This window comes from Kryptolebias marmoratus, linkage group LG12 (assembly GCF_001649575.2).
Source record: "Kryptolebias marmoratus isolate JLee-2015 linkage group LG12, ASM164957v2, whole genome shotgun sequence".
In the NCBI taxonomy this organism is placed as follows: Eukaryota; Metazoa; Chordata; class Actinopteri; order Cyprinodontiformes; family Rivulidae; genus Kryptolebias; species Kryptolebias marmoratus.
The window spans coordinates 12,418,183-12,442,510 of NC_051441.1; the positions used below are offsets into that span (position 1 = coordinate 12,418,183).

A 24,328-nucleotide genomic window follows, 5' to 3' on the forward strand; every position below is an offset into this window, starting at 1 on the left:
ATGCCTGGTTGAATCATAGGTCAGCGTTTTCCTGGTTTAATAATCATTCCTCTGAAAATGACTGGACTGAAAGTGACTTAAAACTCATCCAGTCTGAAGAAAAACTACGAAAGACCTTCGAAAAAGTCTAAAGAACTACTGCTCAAGACCATTTTAAAAGGTTATGTGAAAGTCTAACTCCTTGCAAGGAAAGTATAAAGAAATGTGGCCTTTTGTACAGTAATGTAGCTCAAATGACATAGTAGTAGAGGCATTAAGAGACAAAATGAAACCAAAAGCGCCTATTTCTTGTGCTTATGGGGATTCTGAATCATTATGCGTCATGTAGATGTTGTTCTATTTCATTGTGATTAAACCTCGAGAAAACAACAGACTCGCTTGGGCCTCCCTGACACGTTTCGAGGACGTGCACGAAGCGTGCGCATCCCCATCCCCTGCTCTGAACAACAGTCTCACAGAGCCGCTTCCTGTGCAGCCTCGGGCAGGTTGTTGCGGCCGCGCTGACGTCACTGGCAATTCCAGAAATGGGCGGGGCCACGGGTCGACTCTTACAGACAAGAACGCCGACCAACGTTTGGAAACGTCCGTGTGTAGCTCCATGTGTCTTGCGATGAGGTAAATGTTTTGTACTTTTTATTCAGTTATTTTACGTTTTTTTTTTAATATATATGTTGAAAAACAAACCGGTTAGCTGCTTGGACCGTCAATGAATGACACAGAGCTCGTTAAGTAGTTTTTACTCTGTAGCACATTAACCAGGAGAGTGGTTATAACGGTAAGCGCATGACCTCGGAGTTGACAGCAGTCGCTTCGCATGCTAGTTTTACTGCAAAACAAACAAACAAACAAGCAAAAGCACTTTTTTTTCGGTCGGTGGAGTGGCTATTTTGTAGCATGTTCGAGTGTTAGTAATTCTGTGTTTCCTTTTACAGACACTTGAAGCCCAAACGTGATGGCCACACCTACGACGAGGTGGCTGCTGCTGCCCATCTTGGTGGTCATCTTGCCGGGCTGTTGCGTCTCTTCAGGTGGGCTGCTTCTTGTGCTCAAGTTTCTTAAAAGTTGTCACATTTGTAGTCATTTCTTCCTCTGCTCCATTTAAAGGAAAACATACATTTGGTTGGTTAAAAAACAAAACAAAACAAAAAAACCCACAACCACTTAAGTTACTAATACTTTTGCATACGTGAACCCTGTTGTCCATGCTTTCAGCTGTCTCCAGTTATTGGTAAATAACTTGAAGAGCTATAATCAATTGCAGTAAACTACTAGAGTGCACCAGATGCCATCCAGGTTGAAAACCACTTCAAGCTTCTTCTAGTTAATTAAAAGTGGCCGTGTAGCCACCCCAGAGAAGTTCATTTTTCTGCACAGAGTGTTTCAGCCTGATGTGTTAGCTGTATTGAAGGGGAAGTGGTCTTCAAGGAAGAGTACAGTCATTCAGCCTGGCTGTTTATTTCCTGTTAACGTCGCTGCCATTGTGCTTTCTTGTAATGTCTCGTATGCAGGTATGATTACTGTTAGAAGTGCGTAGGCTTATGAGAAACGGGTTAGGGGACAGGTTTGTGATGAAAGAGAGAGAGAGAAAGAGCATGTTCGTCTGCAAGGAGAGTTGGATGGGCGTGTGAGTGAATATAACGCTCTTTCTGTTTTGAGTGGTTAAGAGTGGTGCACCTTTTGTTTGTCTCTTTCTCTGTTTTCTTTTTATCTTTTTATCCGGCTAGTCTGCTTGTCCTTTTTCTCGCCTCGTTTGATTTTGACCGTTCCCTCCACGAGAACACAAATTAAAACTCGTAAGCCTCTCTTTTTTTTTTTAAAGCAAGATATTAGACACTTCTACCATAAAGGGTTGGGTGTATTTTGTATTTTTCTGACTCATGATGTCCCTGCAGTTTCTCACAGCGGTCATTGCTCCTGATTATTGTGACTCATTGTGATACTACTGGCCATCGCTTCATTGGTTTCATTTCTATTTTCCCCTTCCATTGTTTGTGCAAAAAACTTCTGCATGTCTCTGTTGATGTGATTCAACACTAGGAGCTGTTTATTCCAGATGACGAATGTTCAAAGTGAAATGTTACTTTCCAGATAGATCAATAGTCTGTCAGTCTGTCTCTCTTTGGGTTAACTTATGCATGTCCCAAAATAAAATACACAACCTGTATTTAATTAAAGACATACAGTCTAAGACTCTAAGAGAACAATTTATCGGTAAGGCCTGATTGGTAAAAAAAAGGCTTCAGTTTGCTAAAAAAGCACAGAGTGCACTCAGGAGCAATGGAACAAGGTCACGTGGTTGTATTTGTCCGTATTTAGCCACCTCAAATGTGATCGGGGAAGATGAAGTCATGTTTCTGTCAAACCTGAGGGGGGGGAGTATTTTGATTGGGCATTGTTCTGTTTGCGCCGGTCTTGGTTCAGCGTCTTTATGTGCTCCTGAACATGTTCACTGATTGACTTTTTCTACCAGTAGACGTAGTTCCTGTTGTGATAGTATGAGTGTATTCCAAAATGACTAATGCCAGGATTTATACTCAGCTCAGAGAATGTGGGAAGGGTTCATTTTTACTCACGGATTGGCCACAACAAATATATTTGCACCCTCAGAAGAATGTTTTCTCAGCCTGTCTCTCTCATTATCTATAAAAGATCCTTGTACAACATTTTTTTGCAACTTTAAATGGAAATAAATAACTTCTAAACGTATAAAAACCACCTCAGGACAAATACAAGTTGTAATAAAAAGCCAAAGTTGCACAATAGGCAAATTAAAACCATTCATTGCCTGAAAAAGACCACAGCAAGAATAATAACATCTCTGTACCTGCTTTTCAGTGACATAGAATGGCCTTAAGAAGAGGGACTAAGTTGCACTGATTGAATCAAAATAGTAAATTTTGTTGGCTATGTTCAAAGGAATGTTAGGAGGAAAAATAAGCAGAATGTTTTTTTAAGAACATCTTTTTTTCTGAGGTGAAACAATCTGATTTCTGCTCTGAAGAAGCTTTGTCGAATAGAGGTAGTTGAACACAGGAAAACCCTGAAGCGAACATCACACATCTGCAGATAAGCTGAAGATGAGCGAAGGAAGGGTTCGTATGTCTTCACCACAGAGATGATGAACGCCACGACATCTGAACGCCACTTCACAAACAATCTGTGGCGGTTTTTACCTGTGGTGAAAGCCTGAACACTGAACGAGATTTCCCCTGGATCTAAACGCAAAGTCTGTTTTGATGTCCTTTTCTCTTCGTGTTTCTGTAGGTCCTCCTGCTCTTCCTTATGATCTTGATTGCATCAGACCATGTGACCAGAATGCCTGTTCAGTCATAAAGTGCGTTTGGAGTCCGGATCCACCTCCTGACAACTCCACTACCTACAGCCTTCACTGGGAGCCAGTGAATAATGAGTAAATCCCGCCTCTGAATCATCTGACAGATTTTGCCGTTTAAAGATGAGCTCTGGAATAGGTTTTGACTCCTCCCATTTTGCTCTTTTTGTTTCCAGTGAGGGCCAAAGGACTGGTGGTAGTAGTGCCGATGGGAGTATCACTCTTGAACAGTTTCCTAGCCATGAAGACCTCCGTGTTTGGGTCCAGGCTGAAAACCAGCACGGGTCTGTCAAATCTAAGGAGGTTGTCTTCAATACAGAAAACATCAGTGAGCCAACACTGCATTTCTTTTATTTCATTAATTCAGAAAACATCCCGCTCAGGAACAAGGTTTATAGAAGTTTCTGGCGCCTTTTGGACGACCAGAAACATATTAGTTTCTGATTGCAATAAATAAAACCTTGGTTTTGATTAGAACCTAATCCTAAAGTATCAGCTTTGAGCTGAGTGATATTTCAAGTCAAAATGTTTCTGTCTTTCTGCCCCTCTGTGTAGTAAAACGACCCCCTCCTACAATCTCATCAGACGATCAGGACACATTAGAGATTCAGTGGGACTCTCCCTGTCATGAGCAGCAGGCTGTTGGAAGCTGTGAAGTCAGATATCGTACCAAGGACCAAGACTGGTCTGAGGTCAGTTTGGGTTCAGAATTTTTTTTTTTCCCTCTGTGGTTTAATTTCTCTCAGTACTTTTTACTCTCTTGCCCTGAAAACAAAACAAAACAACAGAGTAAAGGTGCGTTTTACCAACCCACAACTTTTTAGTTGTTTGCGAAACTAATGCCAAACTGTCCCTAGGCGCAGCATAAAAAGGGACTACATAACAGCTACGGAGTGGAGAACCCAGAGGCAAACACAGTTTTTGAGTTTCAAGTCCGTTGTAGCTGCTTTTCAACCCTGATGAGTGAATGGAGTGAAATCTATCGAGCAAGAAGTCCGGAGTTAGGTGAGTTTTCATTTACTGGGACTGGGACAGCCAAAATGCTTAAGTACGTACATAAAGAGTGGAAAAAATGTCTTTTTACAATATTCAGCAGCCCTAGGTTCTACTCATAAACATTAGATGAGATGCCACCATCATAACTGAGCAGCTTAGCTTTGAGCAAAATACAAACTGAGGGCCAGAGGCATGCCTTGGGCCATCTTAATCTGACCCTCAAAATAATAAATCACATCTGGGATTTATTGAACCTGGGACAGCCTGCACTTTGTTTTGCACTAAAATCTGTGTTAACTGTCCTTCAGCAGAGTGGTGAGGTCTGTGGTTGTGCTGGAGAGCCCAACTAAAGAACATCAAATCAGAAAAAGAGCAAAAGTTACTCAAGTTTTTTATTTCTCTTTGTTTTAATCAAGTTAACATCTACGTACATTTTTGTAAAGATGCTGAAGAAAGTAACAATTCCCAGGCAGTGTGTTTGACAAGCCAAAGGAGTAAATGAGTTCAAGGCATCCAGACAGGAAAAGCATTTTTTTTAAACTTTTTTTTCTAATTTTTTTCACAAAAAGGAGAAATCAAATTTATTTATAAAGCACATTTAAAAAACAAAACATGGTCGACCAAACTGCTGTACATTAAGAGAATAAGGAAAATAGTCAAATAAAGTAAAATAAAATAAAAACAGGCTGTTAAGCAACACAACTCACACAAAAACAACTAAAGAGCTTTACAAATATGGATACCATTGAAAAGAGACAGGCATTGTGTTTTTGACTGGAAATCACATCTTTTTTTAGGTTGAAAAGTAATTTCACAGAAATTCCTTATCTCGTAATTTCTGTTTCAAGATAACGTAATGACCGAAATTACGTGGAAATATGTGGTTTCATCTACATAACCGTCGATAGTTCTGATCTTTCTTGTTCATTTTTCTCCTTGTCTTTATGTCTCGTTTGCGTTCAGCTCCAGTTGGGCAGGTGGATGTTTGGGTGGACTGCGTCACGCTCTCATCCAGTTCTGACTGTTTTCTGACCTGGAAGGTAAGTCGAAAACCAACGAGCGCCCCGCACTAAAAAGCGGACTCCCCCCCCACTCACTGCCTTCTCTCTCTCTCTCTCTCTCTCTCTCTCTCTCTCTCATGTCTGCCCTGTCCAGAATCTTTCCCTTTCTCAGGCGCTGGGATTCATCCTAGGATTTGAAGTTAGGATTTCTTACGGGAACGGCACGGAGAGGCTGATCAACGTGAGCGCGGTTAATTCGGGCAGCCTCTGGGCGTACGATGAAGGGAAGTGGCGCCTTACCACGTCTCTGGAAGACGTGTCATCCGTCAGTGTTTCAGCCTACAACGCTTTAGGTGCCACCAATGCCACTCATCTATTTATACCGGAACCAGGTAACAATTTGCCAGGATTTTAGAAAAGCGTGGAAATCCTATTAACAATTCATCTTCGGGTTCAAAGTGGTTCAAAACTGATTCAGATGTGTCAATTTTTGACATAATTATCACAAAAATATTGACTTTTATCCAAGCCTTTCAGCCGTTCACCTCTGCATCTCTAAAAGTGACTGTTAGGACCTCACTAAAGTCCCCATAGAGTCACATTAACGTGGGATGGAGACAACAGAAAATATCAGTCTTGCATATAAACGTAACATTTTCAGTGTTATTGTTTGTCAGATGGGAAGCCTCGCCTCCAAACAAAAACTCCTCATCTTTGTGGAGGTTTTTTTCTTTTAGAGTAACATGTTGCTTTTTTTTCTATAAAAACGTATATCGGACTTTCAAAGATGCTGCATTGTATTTGGAAAAACAAAACAAAAACCACCTTGGTAAAAGTTAATCAAATGAAATTATAATCAGAGAGTGTCAGCTTCAGCACAAACACATTCTTGTATTTTTTTTTTTTTTTAAATTTTTAGACGCTGCAGCTAGTCTTCATCTGTGAAACTGTAACAGAAGAACAATTGGGCATCTAACTTTGCTATCTGTCGTATTCCTCTGGGCAGCTGATCAGAAGCTAAATGAATCCAGAGCTGCTGATTCTGAGTTAAAAACGACTTCAGTAGTTCTGACCTGCGCCACGTGGAAAGTGATTCGTTAACAGAGCTGATTTAGTCAGACTGCTGTCTGCAGACTGGTATAGGAGAGCGCCACACAGGTGATGTAGAGGTGACGTGACATTCAGCTTCCATTTGATAAATTAAAACCAGTGCATGTCTTAAAAAGGATTCTTTTACCCTGAATGCAGATGTCTTATTTTCAGTTTTAACACACTTTAGTCCGACGTTATTCGCTAAAAATAAAAGAAGCTTCTGCGAGACGCCAAAAGGTGTTTTATGCCTTTAAACGCTGCTGGGATTTTAAATTGGATTAGTGCTGCTTAAAAATACGGTTGTATTCTTCACGTTTATGTTTGAATTGATCTCAACATAGGTCACATCGGCATGGCAGCAAATTAAAACAGCATATCAGAGAGGACAGTTTCCTCAACGTTTTCACAAAAATCAGCAGTTTTTCATTTAACAAGTCTTTAAATAATCAAATAATTATTCAAACATCTGCTCAGTGGATTACAGATTGTTGTGTAAAACTGAAAAACTATTAAATATAATTGAACTCATTTGTTAATTAAGCAGATATTTTCACTGTAACTATGATTTTTTTAAAATTGAAGCATTTAAATCCAGTAGAAATGTAATCTAAGTTAGTTTGAGCCCCTTCGGTACCTTTTCAGTGGCTGCTGCTTGTGTTATTTATTTTGACAGCGTTCTTCTTATAAATTAGGACCTGAACCTGCAGTTTAATGCAGTTTAATCATAGTTACTGTTTTAAAATGATGATTCTCCTGGGGTTCAGTGAGACTAACAAAGCTTTCGTCTCTCGCCAAGGTCAAGGTCGCCAAGGTGTAAATGATCGAAGAGTTGAGCTGCAGATGAACGAGGGGAATCTCACCGTGTCCTGGGAGCTGCGCTCTCCCTCCACTGACAATGTGATGCAGTATGTGGTGCAATACAAAGAGTGGCCGCCCAGCAAAAGCTTCGACTGGATCAAAGTGGACAAGGAGCAGACGACAGTTTCTTTTAAAGGTCTGTGTTGTTTGCAAAGCTTGTTCTTACTATATGGGTTGGAAAGTTAAGTGTTGAGTTTCTGCAACTCTTCGTCGGGAGTGTGCTTTAAACACATGAAGGTTGTTCTCAGAACAGATGGTTCCTCTGGTTTGTGTCTCCCTCTGTAGGTGCATTAATAAAGAACACGTACCAAGTGTCATTGTTTGCAGTGACAAACTTGAATGAAATCCGTCAGCTTTCAACAGCGACTGGATATCCCACTCTGGGAGGTCAGTATACTAAAAAATATATATGTTTAAGTTTTGAGCTGATATTTGTTCATTCGCATCACTTCACTTGCTTTCTCTTTCTCCAACAGTCCCCTCCACGGTGCCGTCGTTTAAGGTGTCTTTACTTGGTTCCACCGACGTGACTCTGGTTTGGGAGCCTGTTCCCATCTCCAAACGGAATGGGGTGATCCTGTACTACCAAATAGGAGTTGTAGGCACACAAAAAGGTACAAACCAACAAAATACAGTGCACAACACTGCAATACAATTTGATGGAAAAAAGCAACATTATTTAATTTGAAAATGAAAATAAACCCTCCACAGAACAAATGCAGGGCTTTACATTTATAAGGCTGATAAATAATATAGTTAACAGGCATTTAATTAAGATTATTCATAAAAGAAAATTATGATAGAATTCATAAAGGTCACTATTTAAATATCACTAAACATGGCTTAATAAATGAGTACTTTATGTAAATGTAAGTAATGAGATTAGATAAGATGAAAAAATGATGTTTTGTTGCAACAATAGACCCTAAAGATTGATTTGCTGATCTCACTAAAATAAACAATAGATTTGTAAGTAATTATGTAGCTGAAATATTGTATAATGTAAATATAACCATCCTGTTTAAAGGCAGGATTCAAGGAACTGAACCTTGAGAAATCACTGTTCTCTTTATTAGACTTTTTACTCACTAAACTGCTAATTTTTTTTATTCTGTAAGAAAACTAAAATACAAGTATTAACAATGAGCAATGCGTTTTTTTCTAATATAAGACTCTTTGTGTTTCTCACTTTATTTAAGCCACCATAATAAAATCAGTTGTGTCTTCACCACCCTTTGGTGACATAATTGTACATAAAATGTTTTTTGTCTCTTCTAGTGTACAATGTGAGCGTAGGCCCGGATCACGGGGACACCACGCACCACCTGACAGATCTTAGCCAGGGTCGAGAGTACCAGGTTTGGATCAGTGCCGTGACTGAAACTGGGCCCGGCTCAAACGTCACCACAACATTCAAAACCAAGCCCCAGGAGGACTTTGGTACGACAGAAGAGCTCTGTTTTGTTTAGTTTCTGTTGGTAATTTTAGGAGCCTTTGTTAGAATTTATATTATTAAAGTTTTTAAAAGATGGATGGAGTGTGTTTTAACATAAACCTTTTCTTATTTTTTTCCTCTCTCAGGGAATTTAATTCCCATCCTGGTGTCACTTGTGCCGCTGGTCATCATAACTGGTGTTGTTACCGTTGTATTTTGGTAAGATAATTCTGATAAATTTGTCTCTGTTTCGTGTTGTGTTCATTATCACCTAATAGCTTTTATCAATCAGCCAGTGAAGTGAAATCTGAGCAGTGTTAATAAACCTTCTGAACAACGTTTATGGATATTTTTTAAATAACCTCAGAGATTTTACTGCATTACTAACAGTATATAAACTGCCTGTCTTGTGTCCTTTGCTGTTTTGTGCCTGCCAGTGTTTGCAGAGAACCAAAGAAAATCTGTTCGCTTTGTCTGTACGGGAAAGTGCCGGATCCTCGCAACAGCCACATCTTTAAACACATGAAGCACCAGGTGAGGCAGGCAGCAACTTGTATGGGTTCACAACAGCACAGTATTTTTTTTTTTACTCTCTGTTCATGAAACCCAAACTTGAGCCTCAGTTTAAGTCTGTTTGTTTGATCTCTCCATAGATTAACGAGCCCTTGACTTGGATCTGCATTTCCGTCTACGAGCCCAACCCCATGATCTCTCTCCTGGAAGTTGTGGAAATTAAGCCCGAGGCTTTAGACCCTGACTGTTTCAGCAGGCCAGCGATGGGAACCGGCTGTTCTCAGACAGACAGCAGAGACAGTCGGAGGGAGGACACTGTCATAGAGGAGAACGACAGGACAGACCGCAGATACGGAAGAGAGGAGTACAGCAAAATGATTGACTCAGACGAGGACAGGAATGATGAATGCTCATCAGAGGATGAGCAGTTTACCTCAGGTTATGAAAAGCACTTCATGCCCAGTGCTCTGGAAATACTCCAAAACTGACACCTTCTTTGCACGGGATAGTGGACATTCATTTATATTTTATTACTGTGTTGTCGTTTTTTTACATGTTTTATATGTTTTGATATGATGACATTCTGGACAGGCTTCTAAGGTCTCTGCAGGATGATTTTTAAAATATTAAATACTCACTCAGCCCTCTCTTTCTGTTTTGTCTTTCAGTTTATGCTTTTTTTTGGGATGTTTGTTAAATTTGATTCGTTTGTTTAACATTACGCTGATCCTTTTGCGTTGTTGCTACCTTTCCCACTTTATAGTCCACATGTCAAATATTAAGTAAATGTAAACAGAGAGCGTTTTTTTTAAAGACAAAATATTGGATATTTGTTAAACTAATTTCTTTGTGAATGAGAGATTAATCCAGGCTGGTGCAGTATTATAAAGAATGTTGTTGTCACAAAATATGTGGAGCAGATATTTTTACAGACAGCCCACCCTTAATGATCAAACATCATCTAATTTAATAAGGATGTCACTGCATTTATTGGGTTTGTTTTATATTTTTATGAGTTATAAACACCCCCCAAAAAAACATTAAAAACCTGTGACTGTATTTTTCCACATATCCTCTAAAGCTTGAAATGTTTTGAACCTATTGTGTCCAGATGTTTCATTTAAAGTGTCGTTTTCACATATTCACTTAGACTTTATATTTTTATAAGTAAGAAAAATAAAGATTGTGCCATGTGTGACACCTGTGTGTATTGCTGGACAAAACGTCAGCCTCCCACAGTGGACAGTGTATGTTCTAGATCAATGGTTCCCAACCCTGGTCCTGGTAGGCCACTGTCCTGCACGTTTTAGTTGTTTCTCTGCTTCAACACCTGATTTAAAGGAATGAGTGATTAGCAGGCTTCTGCAGACATCGAAGACCTGATGAAGAGCAGAGAAACAATGAGAACATGCAGGATAGTGTCCCTCCAGGACCAGGGTTTGGAACCACTGTTCTAGATGTCCATGGCTTTAATGAACAGATGGACAAAAGACTGAAACAATTTTATTTACTCAAGGGAACCCTGAACTACTGGCCTTAAGGGGGAAGCTCCCATTTAGACTAAAACAAACAAGTTGTATCTGTTCTTTAGCTTTTGTTTTTGTTATTTTAGTTCAGAAATATCCTAAAGCTCTGAATAATGTCTGCCTCCTTTTCCTAACCTTTGAATGTGTTGTCCTTTAACCAAATCATGCAAAACACCACAGAACAGGAAACTACATTATATTATTGTGGGATAGAAAAGAAGCTGCTCCTCTCAGGAAATGTAATTGTGTATTTTTTTGAAAGAAGTTGCAAATCAGGCTGAATGTTTTTAATAAAATGTCAACACCGTTCTGTGTTCAAGTCTGAAATCGTTCCTCGTTCCTTTATATTTTGCTTCCAAGGAGACAAGTTTCATGTAATCTTTGACACAAAAGAATTTGTATTTTAGCACAAACATGGTGACTCTTGGAGGTGAAAACTTGATATACAGCCGGTGATCATCTGAAGGATGATATATCTCATGTCAGGTCTTTGCTGGATTTTTTTTAAAGCTTTCTAAAAGACAAAGTAAACTTTCAGATACTATTCATCTGCTGTAGTTTCTTTTAGACCTGAGACTTCTTCTTTTGTCCCCTTTCCTCATGTTCTCAAAATATTCTGTGACGATCAGTTACAAGAACTACACAGCATAAGTACTACTACTAACAATAAGAATAACAACAAATAAAACATTTAACTTTAAGAAAGCCCAAAAATACTAATAATGACCACCAAGACTAGAAGAAACTGTCTCTCTGGGAGCAAATCAGGAAAAAAGAGGAGTAGTTTAAAACTTTTGCACAGTCCAGTACGTGTACACGTTTATTTGTTCGTTTCAGTCAGATTATTTTGTTGGTTTGTTACTTTAAGAGTTGATTAACTTCTAATATTTCACGTTCGTGCCTATTTTTTTCCCAACTTCCTGTAAAATCCACGATAATCTCGCGCGGTTTCCTAAACAACGTGCGCTGAACGGAAGCCGTGCTGGGTCAATTTCCATCGGCGTGCTCATTTGAACGAGAAGAAGCCGACGAAGAGCCGAGGCCCAGCACCTATTGTCCAAATTTTAACTCCACATTGTACGTACGGTTTCATTGTCTCTTTAAAGTTCAATTACGTTATTTTACCGTCTTTTTAGATATCAAATCGAACGTTGGTAAAGCGTTAAAATACCAGGGTTAGCCCTGGCCGTGTCGTTAGCATTAGCTAACTCCACCGAAGGCGGCTTAAAGCGGCTAACGGTTGTCTGGAAAACGTGTTCGGCAAGTTTGTAACTCTACAGGCTGCTGTTGTTCCCCTTAGGTTTGGGTTTATAACATGAACACGATGTTATATGTTTGTGTGAATGTTCTCGGAGAGCACGAGCCGTTTTTTGGGTGCCACCAGACAGCGGCATTTCTTGAATCTCATGCCGGGCACATTGTGATCACCCGGCCGGCGTAGTGCCCCGTCGACCAGGCCCGAGGAAGAACTCCGGTCGCTTCGGGTCAGCCGACAGCTCCAACCACCAGCCGACAAATAAACAGACCCCCACCTTTTTATACGAGAGCTTTAATTTAGATCTAATTATTCCCGGCTTGGAGGTGGATGACCCATTATTATCTTATGACACGGCTTTGCTTTCACGCGATCCTCTCGGAGAGCTCGCGCTGTCCACGTTCTGGTAAATATCGGCGCTCGAAGCCGGAACAAAAAGTACTGAGGCTGAAAGGCCGGGTGGAGGGGTGGAGGTAGGATTAACTTAAGCCGGGTCATAGAGATTTTATCCGGCCGTTTCGTTTGCCCGCATATATTCAATTACAGTTTAATTTGTAGGTGTTGTCAGCTTCCGTTCAGTTGTGTTTTTAATCTCAAATGTTCATGTTTTTCCACCTAATTCCTTGTTTTTGTTGTTGTCTGAGTTTGAATGTTAAGCAAGTGAGTTTCACTAGTGATCAGCTTAAAAAAAGAAAGTCAAATATCACTCCTGGATGCTCTTTCCCCTCATACTAAATATTTTATCTACCCTCATGCTTTTCCTCTTGAGTACACGAGTCTTGTTGTGTCTCTAAACATAAAATGTGGACTGGAGATGATGCATGAAACCCTACTGACTGTCACTGATGGTGTTAGTATTCATACTGTCTGATCCAGAGTCCACCTTACACATTTCGCCCTGTCCACCTCTGTCAATCGGTGTAAATTGCATAGAAGGAACTTGTTGAACGTGGGTCAATTTGTGTTTTCCAGGATGGATTGGCAGCCCGACGAGCAGGGACTCCAGCAGGTCCTCCAGCTGCTTAAAGACTCTCAGTCGCCTGACACCGTCACACAGAGAACGGTCCAACAAGTATCCTACTGCGGTGTGATTACAGGGTTTGCGTTAGTGAAACTAACCCCCATGACATATTTATTATTATTCTTTTAACGCCTGTCCAGCAGCAATCTGATCTGAAATGTGTTAGAACCCCTATATTAAGTTAAATGTTTATAGTTTTACTAATATTGCAAGTAAATCCTGTCCGAAACACATAGATATTTGCATGACTTTAGATTCAATATTCGTCATAGCCGGTACTCGCTTCCTAATCATCTTGAATTGGTGCGTTCAAGCGCTTGCTCTTCATCAGAGATTAGCTGCGTAATTTGGAGAATAAAATGCTTCTTAACTGTCTTGCTAGAAACTCGAGCAACTCAATCAGTTTCCCGACTTCAACAACTATCTCATCTTTGTCCTCACGAGACTCAAAACTGAAGGTGAGTCGTCGTTCCTCCTTTTCACCCATGAGTTTGTTTACATTTGTTTGTTGAGTTACAGTAGCCTTTCTACCATTAGACTTAAATGTAAAAACATACAGCCCAAATCTACATCACTCACTCCTATCTGTCTTTGTATTTGGGTGCATTTTTTAGTGGTCAGAAAGTAAATGTCCTGGTTTACACTAAAGGGCCTCTTTTATGTGTCAGGCCTTTAGTTTGGGCTATTTTCTTTCTGATGAAATGTTAAAAAGAAAGCTGTGAAATTCACTGGATGTTAACGGAGAGAACAAATTAAAAACAGGGATTTGGGTCCAATCATTTGCCTGCATAAGAGGTGATCCTCATGTGTTACTGTTACTCAAAAAGGCAAAATCGAAATGCCAGCTTTAGTCTGAAACTTCAGTCATTTAATGTTTTGCACATTTCTTTTCAAACTGCACCTAAAGCTCAACAATCTTACGACTCGTTTTCAAACAGAGCTGTAATCTGACTCTGGCAAATCTAATAATGACATTAGTGGAAATGCTGCCAACTTCCTGTTTGTCCTCAGCTGCCTCTGCGTGTTTACAAGGTTTTAGAGCAGTGAGTAAGATCTTATCGTATGTGGTCCATCAAGACCTATAGTTGCACATTTTAGCGCCATTTGCAAACTAAGGGATTGCAGTCGGTTTTGCACAAAGCGTATAGATTGTAAACAGAAAAGTTATAAAAGCAATGTTGTAACAGTTTTTAATGCTGTTGGATGAAACATTCGATTCCTGGTGAGAACATATTTACACAGCAGGGTTCGTTTTAATAGAAATAAGTTTTTAAAAATGGCCTTTCAGCCACATTCTTCATGGTGGTTTTTTTTTTATTATTTCTTCTTCTCAGACGAGCCGACTCGCTCTTTGAGTGGTTTGATACTGAAGAACAATGTCAAGGCCCACTACCAGAACTTCCCTCCAGCTGTTTCTGATTTCATCAAACAGGAATGCCTCAACAACATCGGCGATCCCTCGCCGCTCATCCGTGCCACCATTGGTGAGATTATCTGTTTGTTGGACAGTTAGTTTTGTTCTCTTGCAACTAGTTTCTTAGGGGGACCTGGCCTCCATTCAGCGTCACCCCTTTCCCTCTGTTCCCTTCTGGAGATGATTCAATAAAAACCATCTGAGTTCCTGTGAAGGTGTTTGTATTCATACTGTCTGATCCAGAGCTGCTGGAAAGACAGCTGAATGCCGTCGTATTGATTATAAATCTGATCTGAAGGCTGTTTTCTGCCCTTTGTTCTCCTCTAGGCATCCTCATCACTACCATTGCCTCCAAAGGAGACTTACAAAAATGGCCAGAGCTGCTGCCCCAGCTCTGCAACTTACTCAACTCAGAGGACTACAACACCTGTGAGGTAAGGAACTCCCTATCTGCAACTTTAGTTTTGCATTTAAATGCTCTAACTGTGCTGAAACAGGGGCTTTCACAAACTTGTAGCTGGTTGTAAAATCTGTTTTGGTTGACATAACTGGTGCTGAATGTTGTATAGAGGAGATGTTAAAGGTTAAATTCCTCCCACTGTGGTGGGTACAGGAAGACAAATGAGAGCTATGAACGATTTCAACCAGATATAAGTATCTACCTTTGTACAAGCAAGTCATGGGCTGGTTTCAACATACACCACAGTGTCAAACAATCAGTTTCAAAACCTCTAAGTGTTTATTTTCCTCCCTGACTTGCTTCTGCAGCTATCAGTCAGCTGAGTAAGATGGCCGAGAGGATAATTCACTTAAACCTTTTTCCTTGAAATGCATAAAAAGGCAGCTGTTTGAAAGTTTTACCAATATTTTTACAATCGTAGCTCGTTTACCAGATAAGTGACACCAAGTGTTCTTAAACAATCTGTGAGAGTAAGTGTGTGTTAGTCTAATAAACAAACTGCTTTTCAGACAATTAACTATTTAACATCAGCTGGTTACAAAGAGCAGAAGTTATATTTGGCTCAATAGTTTACTTTAAAACTGACTGAATTCAGATGTTTTTAATGTTTCTCTTTCACCTTTGTCTACATCTGCAGTTATAGTCATAGGATTGTGATATTATTTAAGCAGCAGTAGTAATAGTAGTTTGTTTTCATTTTTAAATAAAATCATTTAGATCTTTTTAAATTTCTGTTTTAATGAATGAAACTGACATATTGCTTGTTTATTCATACTATCTAGTAGGTTCCTGATACATATAAAGGGCTCATTCTGAGAAAGAGCAGACATGTTAAACATAAATTGTCTGGAGAGTTTGGTCTTTCTTTATGAACGTCATTTGTAACACTCTCGTTAAATCAGGGACTGGCAACTTGTTATAGATTTTCTATATAGTTTTAAGACATTTAATGAAATACAGGGGGTAAGATTATATCTAAAAACTTGAAATTCAGAGCAGAATTTCAAGAAATTGTTTGTAGATAGTTAAAGATGTTACCATTTCTTTAACTTGTGCCTTTTAAAAGTGACCGTGCAGTCACTCCCTTTGCTCCAGTTGGATCTTCTGATGCGGTCTCGTTCTCTCCTCTGTGTCTGTGTATGTTTGCGTTTTGATTTGACAGCCTCTCTGTGTATGTCCGTGTCTCAGGGCTCGTTCGGCGCGCTGCAGAAGATCTGCGAGGACTCGTCGGAGCTGCTGGACAGCGATGCTCTGAACAGACCCCTCAACTTTATGATTCCTAAATTCCTTCAGTTCTTCAAGCATTGCAGTCCAAAGATTAGGTACAGGAAAGAGCAGAAAGTGTTGTTTGTCACAGGAATCTGGGCATGATGCATACTAACATCTGACTGACGGTGAAGGTGTTCTGGTATTCATACTGTCTGATCCAGATACTTTTATTTATCTTTTTATTCTAGTTTAGTTCGTAATGCAAGGTGTAGTTAAGAAATCCTTGAGTAAGATTTGAATCACGCTAAACTTAAAATGTCACCCCATGTGTATTTTAGTGAAACGAGTCGTCCTTTAGATGTTTATTTTTTATTTGATGTGATTATTCCTCCTGTCGTCCTGTAGATCCCATTCTATAGCCTGTGTGAACCAGTTTATCATTGGCAGAGCCCAGGCTCTGATGGAGAACATCGACACCTTCATAGAGGTAAGCTGTGTGTTTAGAAGTGGCGTCCACGTCTGAACCAAAGAACTCTTTTTGACATTGCTTTGTTCCCCCTCCGCTCCCTTTCAGAGCCTGTTTGTGCTGGCAGCAGATGAAGATGCGGAGGTCAGGAAGAACGTGTGTCGAGCTTTGGTCATGTTACTGGAGGTCCGCATTGACCGTCTCATCCCCCACATGCACAGCCTCATCCAGGTAAGTACTGGAGCAACAAAAAGCTCACGCAGGAGTCGGTCGGTTGGTCTGGACATGATGAGAAACCCAGCTCATTGATTTTTTCACATGATACCTAATGTTCCTATTATTTCTGATCCAGATGTGATGGGAGTCTGTGTTAAGATCTAGCACTTTTGTGGATGTCATGTCTTAATTACCGTTCTTATTTCTCCTGCAGTACATGCTGCAGCGGACTCAGGACCCTGATGACAGCGTGGCTCTGGAGGCCTGCGAGTTCTGGCTGACTATAGCAGAACAACCTATTTGTAAGGAGGTTCTGTCCGGACACCTGATGCAGTGAGTTGGTTACAGACTTATAATGGAATCTGTGTACCTTTCAGTCTTTAAGTTATTTGAAATCACTTTAACAAACATGCAAAAAAACATTGTTTTTTCTTCTTGTTACTACAGATTGATTCCAATCTTAGTAAACGGGATGAAGTATTCGGAGATTGACATCATAATACTGAAGGTAAGAACAAAAATATCCATTTACTGTTGAATAGTCTTACACACACACAAATCCCCAAATGGTGGATACACCTCGCAAACAGTTAATATTAGAAGTTACGTCTGAAATTGCATCAGAAGTTGATTATTTTCAACTAGTCGTGTTTCAGATGATTGCAGCTGCAGTGCTTCTGTTTCCCACTCCAGGGTGACGTGGAGGAGGATGAGATGGTGCCGGACAGCGAGCAGGACATCAAGCCTCGTTTCCACAAGTCGCGCACCATCACCTTGCAGCACGGAGGAGGGGAGGGGGAAGACGGGGACTACGATGACGACGACGATTCCCTGTGTGACTGGAATCTGCGTAAGTGATGAGAAATGCAGCTGCCTGCAGAAATGGGTTTGATCGCGATTCCCACGGTTGTCCTTTCTGCTGGGACATTAGTTAAATTAGAAGTGTTTTAAACATCTGTAAGCTTTGAGGCCAGTTGAGTAAATAGTCATTTATTTTGTTGCAGGGAAGTGCTCGGCGGCAGCACTCGACGTTCTGGCCAACGTGTTCTGTGACGACTTGCTGCCCCACCTCCTGCCGCTCCTCAAAGGGCTGCTCTTCCACACCGACTGGGTCGTCAAAGAGTCTGGCATCCTGGTTTTGGGCGCCATCGCTGAAGGTAAAATTCTGCTTTTCTTTAGGCCTACAACTTTTACAGGTACCTTGTTCCACAGCAGGCACTAAGAAAGAAATAATTTTAATATATTTTAGTGCTATAAAAGCCCTTACTTTGGGGTGCTTTTTGTTAAAAACTTAGTAAAGAGTTTTAAAAAATTGTTGGGCAGCATGTCTGTAATGCAGCAGAACCTGGCTGTGTCTAAATGTGATTGGACATTTAATCCAGTGAACATCAAGTAATCAAGAAGGAGATGGGTTTTGTTCAGCATTCTGCTAAATAAGATCTGCGTCATGAATGTTTAGGCTGTTTATTAATTATGTATTAGATACGATTTAAAAGTATTTTCTCCTGTTGCTGAATGTTCCTGTGTTCTCTGCGTCTCCTCTCGGTCCAGGCTGCATGCAGGGCATGGTGCCCTATCTGCCGGAGCTCATCCCCCACCTCATCCAGTGTCTCAGTGACAAGAAGGCCCTGGTTCGCTCCATTGCCTGCTGGACCCTGAGTCGCTATGCACACTGGGTAGTCTCCCAGCCCCCGGACTCCTTCCTCAAGCCCCTCATGACAGAGCTCCTGAAACGTATCCTGGACAGAAACAAGAGGGTGCAGGAGGCCGCCTGCAGGTGAGCGGCGTTACACTCCTCCTGCCCTCCCTTTGTGGACATGATGAAACACCCAGCTCATTGATAAACAATGATACACTTTGTTCCTATATATCTTTCTGATCCACGTCCTGTGTTTTTATTTATTTTAAAACTTATTGAACAGCATGTGTATTGACATGGTGATCTTCGTTTCTGATCTTAGTGCTTTTGCCACTCTGGAGGAGGAGGCGTGCACGGAGCTGGTGCCCTACCTGAGTTTCATCCTGGACACGCTGGTGTTTGCCTTTGGGAAGTACCAACACAAGAATCTGCTCATCCTGTACGATGCCATTGGAACTTTGGCAGATTCAGTGGGTCACCACCTCAATCAGCCTGTAAGTGTCTGGGAAGTTATCCCACCCTGCAAAATGTTTTCTTTTTTCGCCTTTTCTGCTTTGTTTCAGGTCAAGTTTGCATCAAATAGAAAGGGAAGGCAAAAGATGAAGTAGCCTGGTTCTTAACAAAGCTACAGACCCACCTGCTTTTCTTAAATTTGACTGATCAGGACTGTTTATGTCTAACAAGAATTAAGTCATGAAAACCAAATAAATATGTTGCGTTAAAAACTGCCTTAACAGGAAATCATTAAATGGGAATAAATGGCAATAAGACACTCCTTATTGTTAAATGCTGAAGTCATTCGATCTTTGTTGTAGGAGTACATTCAGAAGTTGATGCCTCCTTTAATTGCAAAGTGGAACGAGCTTAAAGATGAAGACAAGGATCTTTTCCCACTACTGGAAGTAAGTAGGCTCAAAGCTTTTGTTTTGAAATGTCTGTGAAATATTTCCTAAACTTCAGTCCTTTACACAGAAATGCTGAAAGATTAGTTTTTCAGTCACTGTCTTCATATTTGTTGAGTACAGACTCATTAAGTGAAACCGTACCGTCTTTGAATTTCCTTCAGTGTCTGTCATCAGTAGCTACAGCCCTGCAGAGTGGCTTCCTGCCTTACTGTGAGCCGGTTTATCAGCGCTGTGTCACACTGGTCCAGAAGACGCTTGCTCAGGCTATGGTGAGAAGGCAAACATAAAACCAACGAGTATCTGGAGATAAAATCAGAAAGATAACAAGATGTATGTGCCGTCTCCAGATGTACAACCAGCATCCCGACCAGTACGAGGCTCCGGACAAGGATTTCATGATCGTGGCCCTGGATCTGCTGAGCGGACTGGCGGAGGGTCTCGGGAGTCACGTGGACCAGCTGGTGGCTCGCTCAAATATCATGACCCTGCTGTTCCAGTGCATGCAGGTATCATGGAGAACGTTCATATCTTTATGCATTTATTCAGATGTGTGTGTAGTTTCTCTGAAGAGATTTAGGTATAACATTGAGGTGTGTTTCAGGACACCATGCCTGAAGTGAGACAGAGCTCCTTTGCCCTGCTGGGCGACCTAACGAAGGCGTGTTTCCTCCATGTGAAGCCCTGCATCGGTGAGTTTTATCAGAGCAGCAAGTTTCTGCCACCCCTGAATTAACTTGCATCAGCCGTTCTCTGTAAGGGAATCCCCAGACTTTTTTTTTTTTAAATAAGTGTTGTTGCCACATACTGTTTCTTTAATGAGGGGTTGTTACAGATAAGAGGATGTAAAGTAGTTTTTAGTTTTATAACTAGTTTATTTCCTCCCCTTCAGCTGAGTTTATGCCCATCCTGGGGCTCAACCTGAACCCAGAGTTTATCTCTGTGTGTAACAACGCCACCTGGGCCATTGGAGAGATTGCCATGCAGATGGGTAAGCTGCATTATAGATACTATTTTTGTCCCGTATTGTATGAATGTGAAGTTGTCAGTATCTGGACATGATGATACACCCAGCTCATTGACACCAAATGATACATTTTGTTCCTATTACATGTTCTGATCCAGATATTGTGAACTTTGTCGCGCCAGCCTCTATGTGGTGCTGTTGTGTGATTCAGACATATCTGTGGCTCTATATGAACAGTGCTGACTTTCTGCTTCAGATTAAGTTTCTTGGCTTGTAAGAGCTCAGTTCTCACCTGGCAGATGTTGGACAGCTGTATAAAACATGTAGCCTTTTAATAAATTAAGCACGATGTTTCTCTGAAACCTTCAGCCCCGTGGGTGTACGGTCATGCACAAGATAATCAGTAAATTTTAGGTTTTTCTTCGTTTTTAGGTGCTGAGATGCAGCCCTATGTTGGCATGGTCCTGCCACACCTGGTGGAGATCATCAACAGACCCAACACCCCCAAAACTCTTCTGGAAAACACAGGTACAAACAGGCGCTCACAAACGCAGGCAGGCTGTAGAGCTGATGGTCACACAGTTGATGTGAACTGGTTTTGTCTCCATGTGTAGCCATCACGATCGGCAGGCTTGGCTTTGTCTGTCCGCAGGAAGTGGCTCCACAGTTGCAGCGTTTCATCAGACCTTGGTGAGCCTTTTCTGTGAACCCTTCATACAGATCTCTAATTTAAAGTGTCCGTGCCTCCCTACTTTCCTTTTTGCATGATGACTGAAGCTTGAAGTGTTGGAAATGTTTTTCTTAATGACTGCCAAGTTAAAAGCTGTCAAAGCAACTACACAACAGAAAGCACTGTGATATTCACTGTTCCACATCGGTCTGTGGAGAAGTTAGGAACCAAGACATCGTTTTGTTTCTCCTTCAGGTGCACGTCATTGAGGAATATCAGAGACAACGAGGAGAAGGACTCAGCCTTCCGGGGAATCTGTGTCATGATTCAGGTTAATCCTGCAGGAGTGGTGCAGGTGAGGAGGATGACTCTTTAGAAGTTATCAAAAAGGAGGGTCCTTCTTTCAGTATGTTGAGGTAACATATTTTGCCTTCTCTCTGTCCAGGACTTCATTTTCTTCTGCGATGCTGTAGCTTCATGGGTCAACCCAAAGGACGACCTGCGGGACATGTTTTACAAGGTGAGTGTCTCATTACCAGGACAGTCACGGTGCTGAGATGGATGTGTAGTTCTGGCTCACCACATTCTGTGATGATCACCCATCAGACGCTCGAAATCTGAGTCATAAAGTGCAGATGGTTTTGATCCTGAGGTGTGGTGAAACTGTTTTTAAGAAACGTTTTTATTCAGGACAAACATGATCAAGTATCGTTTAAAATGATTTGATGAGGACAAGTGTGTGTTGGCAGTTTGCCAACGTACACCCCAGATACTTTCATAGCCAAAGTGAGGTTACGGGCATGTCTTGTCCTCTTTGGGCTTTTAAAAACAAGAGTGAAAGGAGGTGATAAAATGGTGTTTGTGCTGTAATGTGGTCCAAGTTAGAGTTGTAGGTTTGTCCTGCCGACTCAGCTCTGTACTTAGTGAACATTAATAAGAAACACACTTCAGCAGCAGCTGTTGTGATAACTGGTTCCACTAAAGAAGACCAGCTTGATTTGGGGATATTTTCAACATTACCGGGGATGGCAGAATGGTTTAGTTGAGGAGAAACTGCTGGGAGAGCTTTAGACAACTTTGTTTTCTTTTCTAAGATCCTGAACAGCTTCAAGGACCAGGTTGGAGAAGAGAACTGGCAGAAGTTCTCGGAGCAGTTCCCTCCTCTGTTAAAAGAGCGCCTGTCGGCCTGTTATGGTGTCTAACGTGACCCTTACCTTGGTCCACTGGCCTTCTGGGTAAGTCCCCGCTACAAACGTATAACTTTTTGTTCTGGATGTGATGAAACACCCAGCTCATTGACTACCAGTGATACATTTTGTTCCCAAATTACATTTCTGATCCAGAATGATCGACACCGCTGCAACCTCTGACCCCTGAACCTCTCCTGCTTTTATGTAAAGTAACTATTTGCTCTTTTGTTTGTTTTTATTCCTCAGGTTATTGAATGGGAGGGTAACAGGGGAACTCATTGCACTGCCCAAATCACGGGGAGGAACTCGAACTGGAGGGCCACGCCGAGCCTCGAACCTCCATGCTGCGGGTGTCCTCCTTTTCTCCGTGCGCCGTTCGTCTCCATTAGGGAGGGGTGGGGAGGAGGGGTGGTGGGTGTGGGAGGGTAAACTGGGGATATACGTATACCTCTCAGATTAAACGCCTCACTGCTACACACTCAGAAGCGACTTTCGCCAGCACCACTGCAGGGATCCAAAGCAGGCGAGGGCACAATCAGGGCAGAGCTGGACCTCCCCCCCGTTTTTATTGGCTCATCCTCGTGAAATAGATGTTGGAGGGGGAGGGGGGAGAGGCAGATGGGGGCAAAAACAAACGATCCAAACCAGCATAGGGTGCCACAGTCCCAAATACTAAACTGCATGTAGAACGGCTCACATGTAGCTGTTTAAACAGGCTTGCACCAAAGCCTGAACAGAAAATGGATGCTTTTACTGTGCACACAAGAAAAAAAGTAAAAAAAAAAAAAACTTCTGCACCTTCTGCTGCAAATTGCATTACTTTATGATGTGCATTCACATGGGTTTGTCCTTACATGTACATTTAGTTGAATTTGTTTCCTTTTTTTTTTTCTCCTTGTTGCAGAGTTCTCCAAATGTAGTATTTTATTTATTTTTCCTCAGACGAGGCAATAAAGATGCAGTACATCTGTCCTCTTAAGGTCTATACCAAAATACTGCATGATCACCTCTTTTTAGTCGCATGTTTCTGTGAATGTTCCTTTTTAGTTTATAGCATTAGTAATCAGTATGAGGAAGCTGTCCAGTTATCTAATCGTCGTCTCTAGTTTTAACGAGGGTTGCCTGTGTTAGGACTGACTGCAGGTGGAGTCATTCAGGAATGGGCTCGTGTTTAACGATTACCGCAAGAAGAGCTGAAATACTGTAGGCAGATCGCGAATCATAAATGCTGCTTTGTTTTTAGTCTATTTAAATAATGAAGTTGATGAAGACGTCTTCATGAATGAATTTCTTTTCTTACTGGTTTAAATGCACTTTTTCTTTTCTGAGAAATGTAGAATTACTGATGTAAGGTAATATACTGAACTCGTTAGGGGTTTTTTTTTTTCATTTTTTAGTGATTTTAGGACTGTTGTAAGCATAAAGATAATGTTGCGCAAAGGTATACTAACTCAGCAGGACTTTTTTTTGATAATGTGGCTCCAATAATAGACTAATTAGGATAAAAGCAGGGGAGGGGTCCTTATAAGGAGCTCCGCCCCCTTTGCTGCACCCCTACGAGCGCCTAAACCTGTCCCCACCTTGGTTCATTAAAGCTTCTTGGTTAAAAAGCCGTCCTTTTACACAAGCGTTGCATGACTTGGGTTTTTTTGTTCTGTCTTTTTTATTCTTTACCTTATTTTATAACAGCTGTCAATAGTGATGCAACTAACTGCTGGACTAATACGGTACTTCTCTAGCTCCTGTTCAAACTAATGATTATTGCCATATATTCACCGGCTGACACTGTAGAAATTAAAAGGAAGTCCTGGAGTGGGGTGGGACTTGATTCTACCTTTCCTCCTTGTCTTTGTCCATAGTGGACGGTTGTATTGCAAGTGTGCACGACTCTCTGCCTTGTGGCATTTACAAGAAATAACTTGTAGACAGAATTTTTGCACCAGCTTTAATTTAAGACGATGTTTTAGGGGTTTAGTTTAATACGCCTGCTTCGATGTAGCTGCCCTCCCCTCCCCGGTTTATTTATATTTAGCCAGCCAATTAGCGAATCAAGTTGCTCAGATGTTCTTGAATTAAGATTATTTCTAGGGGGAAAGAAAAGTTGGAATTGTATTCCTGCCTGATTTAAAAAAAAAAAAAAAAAAAGCATGATGTCACCTTTCTGTAT

General features: G+C 41.1%; 2 protein-coding genes and 1 non-coding gene across 4 annotated transcripts; all 3 read left to right on the forward strand.

The window, feature by feature from the left end:
- Positions 1-494: 494 nt before the first annotated feature.
- il12rb2l (interleukin 12 receptor, beta 2a, like) lies at positions 495-11,059 on the forward strand. 2 transcript variants are annotated; one of them, XM_017421774.3, is made up of 15 exons: positions 495-615; positions 933-1,028; positions 3,265-3,409; positions 3,508-3,659; positions 3,887-4,023; positions 4,189-4,336; positions 5,291-5,367; positions 5,483-5,720; positions 7,217-7,414; positions 7,564-7,665; positions 7,755-7,892; positions 8,557-8,718; positions 8,860-8,932; positions 9,151-9,247; positions 9,367-11,059. In XM_017421774.3, exons 2-15 carry the CDS (start codon positions 953-955, stop codon positions 9,712-9,714), a joined length of 2,091 nt encoding a protein of 696 aa, XP_017277263.1. In that variant the 5' UTR covers positions 495-615; positions 933-952; the 3' UTR covers positions 9,715-11,059. The 2 variants fall into 2 exon arrangements, with proteins under 2 accessions (XP_017277263.1, XP_017277264.1); XM_017421775.3 differs by lacking the exon at positions 495-615 and adding an exon at positions 635-775.
- Positions 11,060-11,706: 647 nt separating this feature from the next.
- Positions 11,707-24,306, forward strand: LOC108239329 (transportin-2). The gene is made up of 25 exons (XM_017421982.3): positions 11,707-11,829; positions 12,980-13,079; positions 13,411-13,486; positions 14,363-14,512; positions 14,770-14,876; positions 16,091-16,224; positions 16,517-16,598; positions 16,686-16,808; positions 17,008-17,126; positions 17,241-17,301; positions 17,487-17,643; positions 17,798-17,950; positions 18,345-18,570; positions 18,755-18,926; positions 19,248-19,334; positions 19,499-19,606; positions 19,685-19,843; positions 19,939-20,026; positions 20,227-20,325; positions 20,734-20,829; positions 20,916-20,991; positions 21,227-21,326; positions 21,417-21,491; positions 22,066-22,206; positions 22,408-24,306. The coding sequence occupies exons 2-24, from the start codon at positions 12,981-12,983 to the stop codon at positions 22,171-22,173; spliced, it is 2,655 nt and encodes an 884-aa protein (XP_017277471.1). The 5' UTR covers positions 11,707-11,829; position 12,980; the 3' UTR covers positions 22,174-22,206; positions 22,408-24,306.
- On the forward strand, positions 12,816-12,883 carry LOC112450710. Its single transcript, XR_003039376.1, has one exon. It is a non-coding gene; the product is annotated as a small nucleolar RNA SNORD41 (small nucleolar RNA).
- Positions 24,307-24,328: the final 22 nt, after the last annotated feature.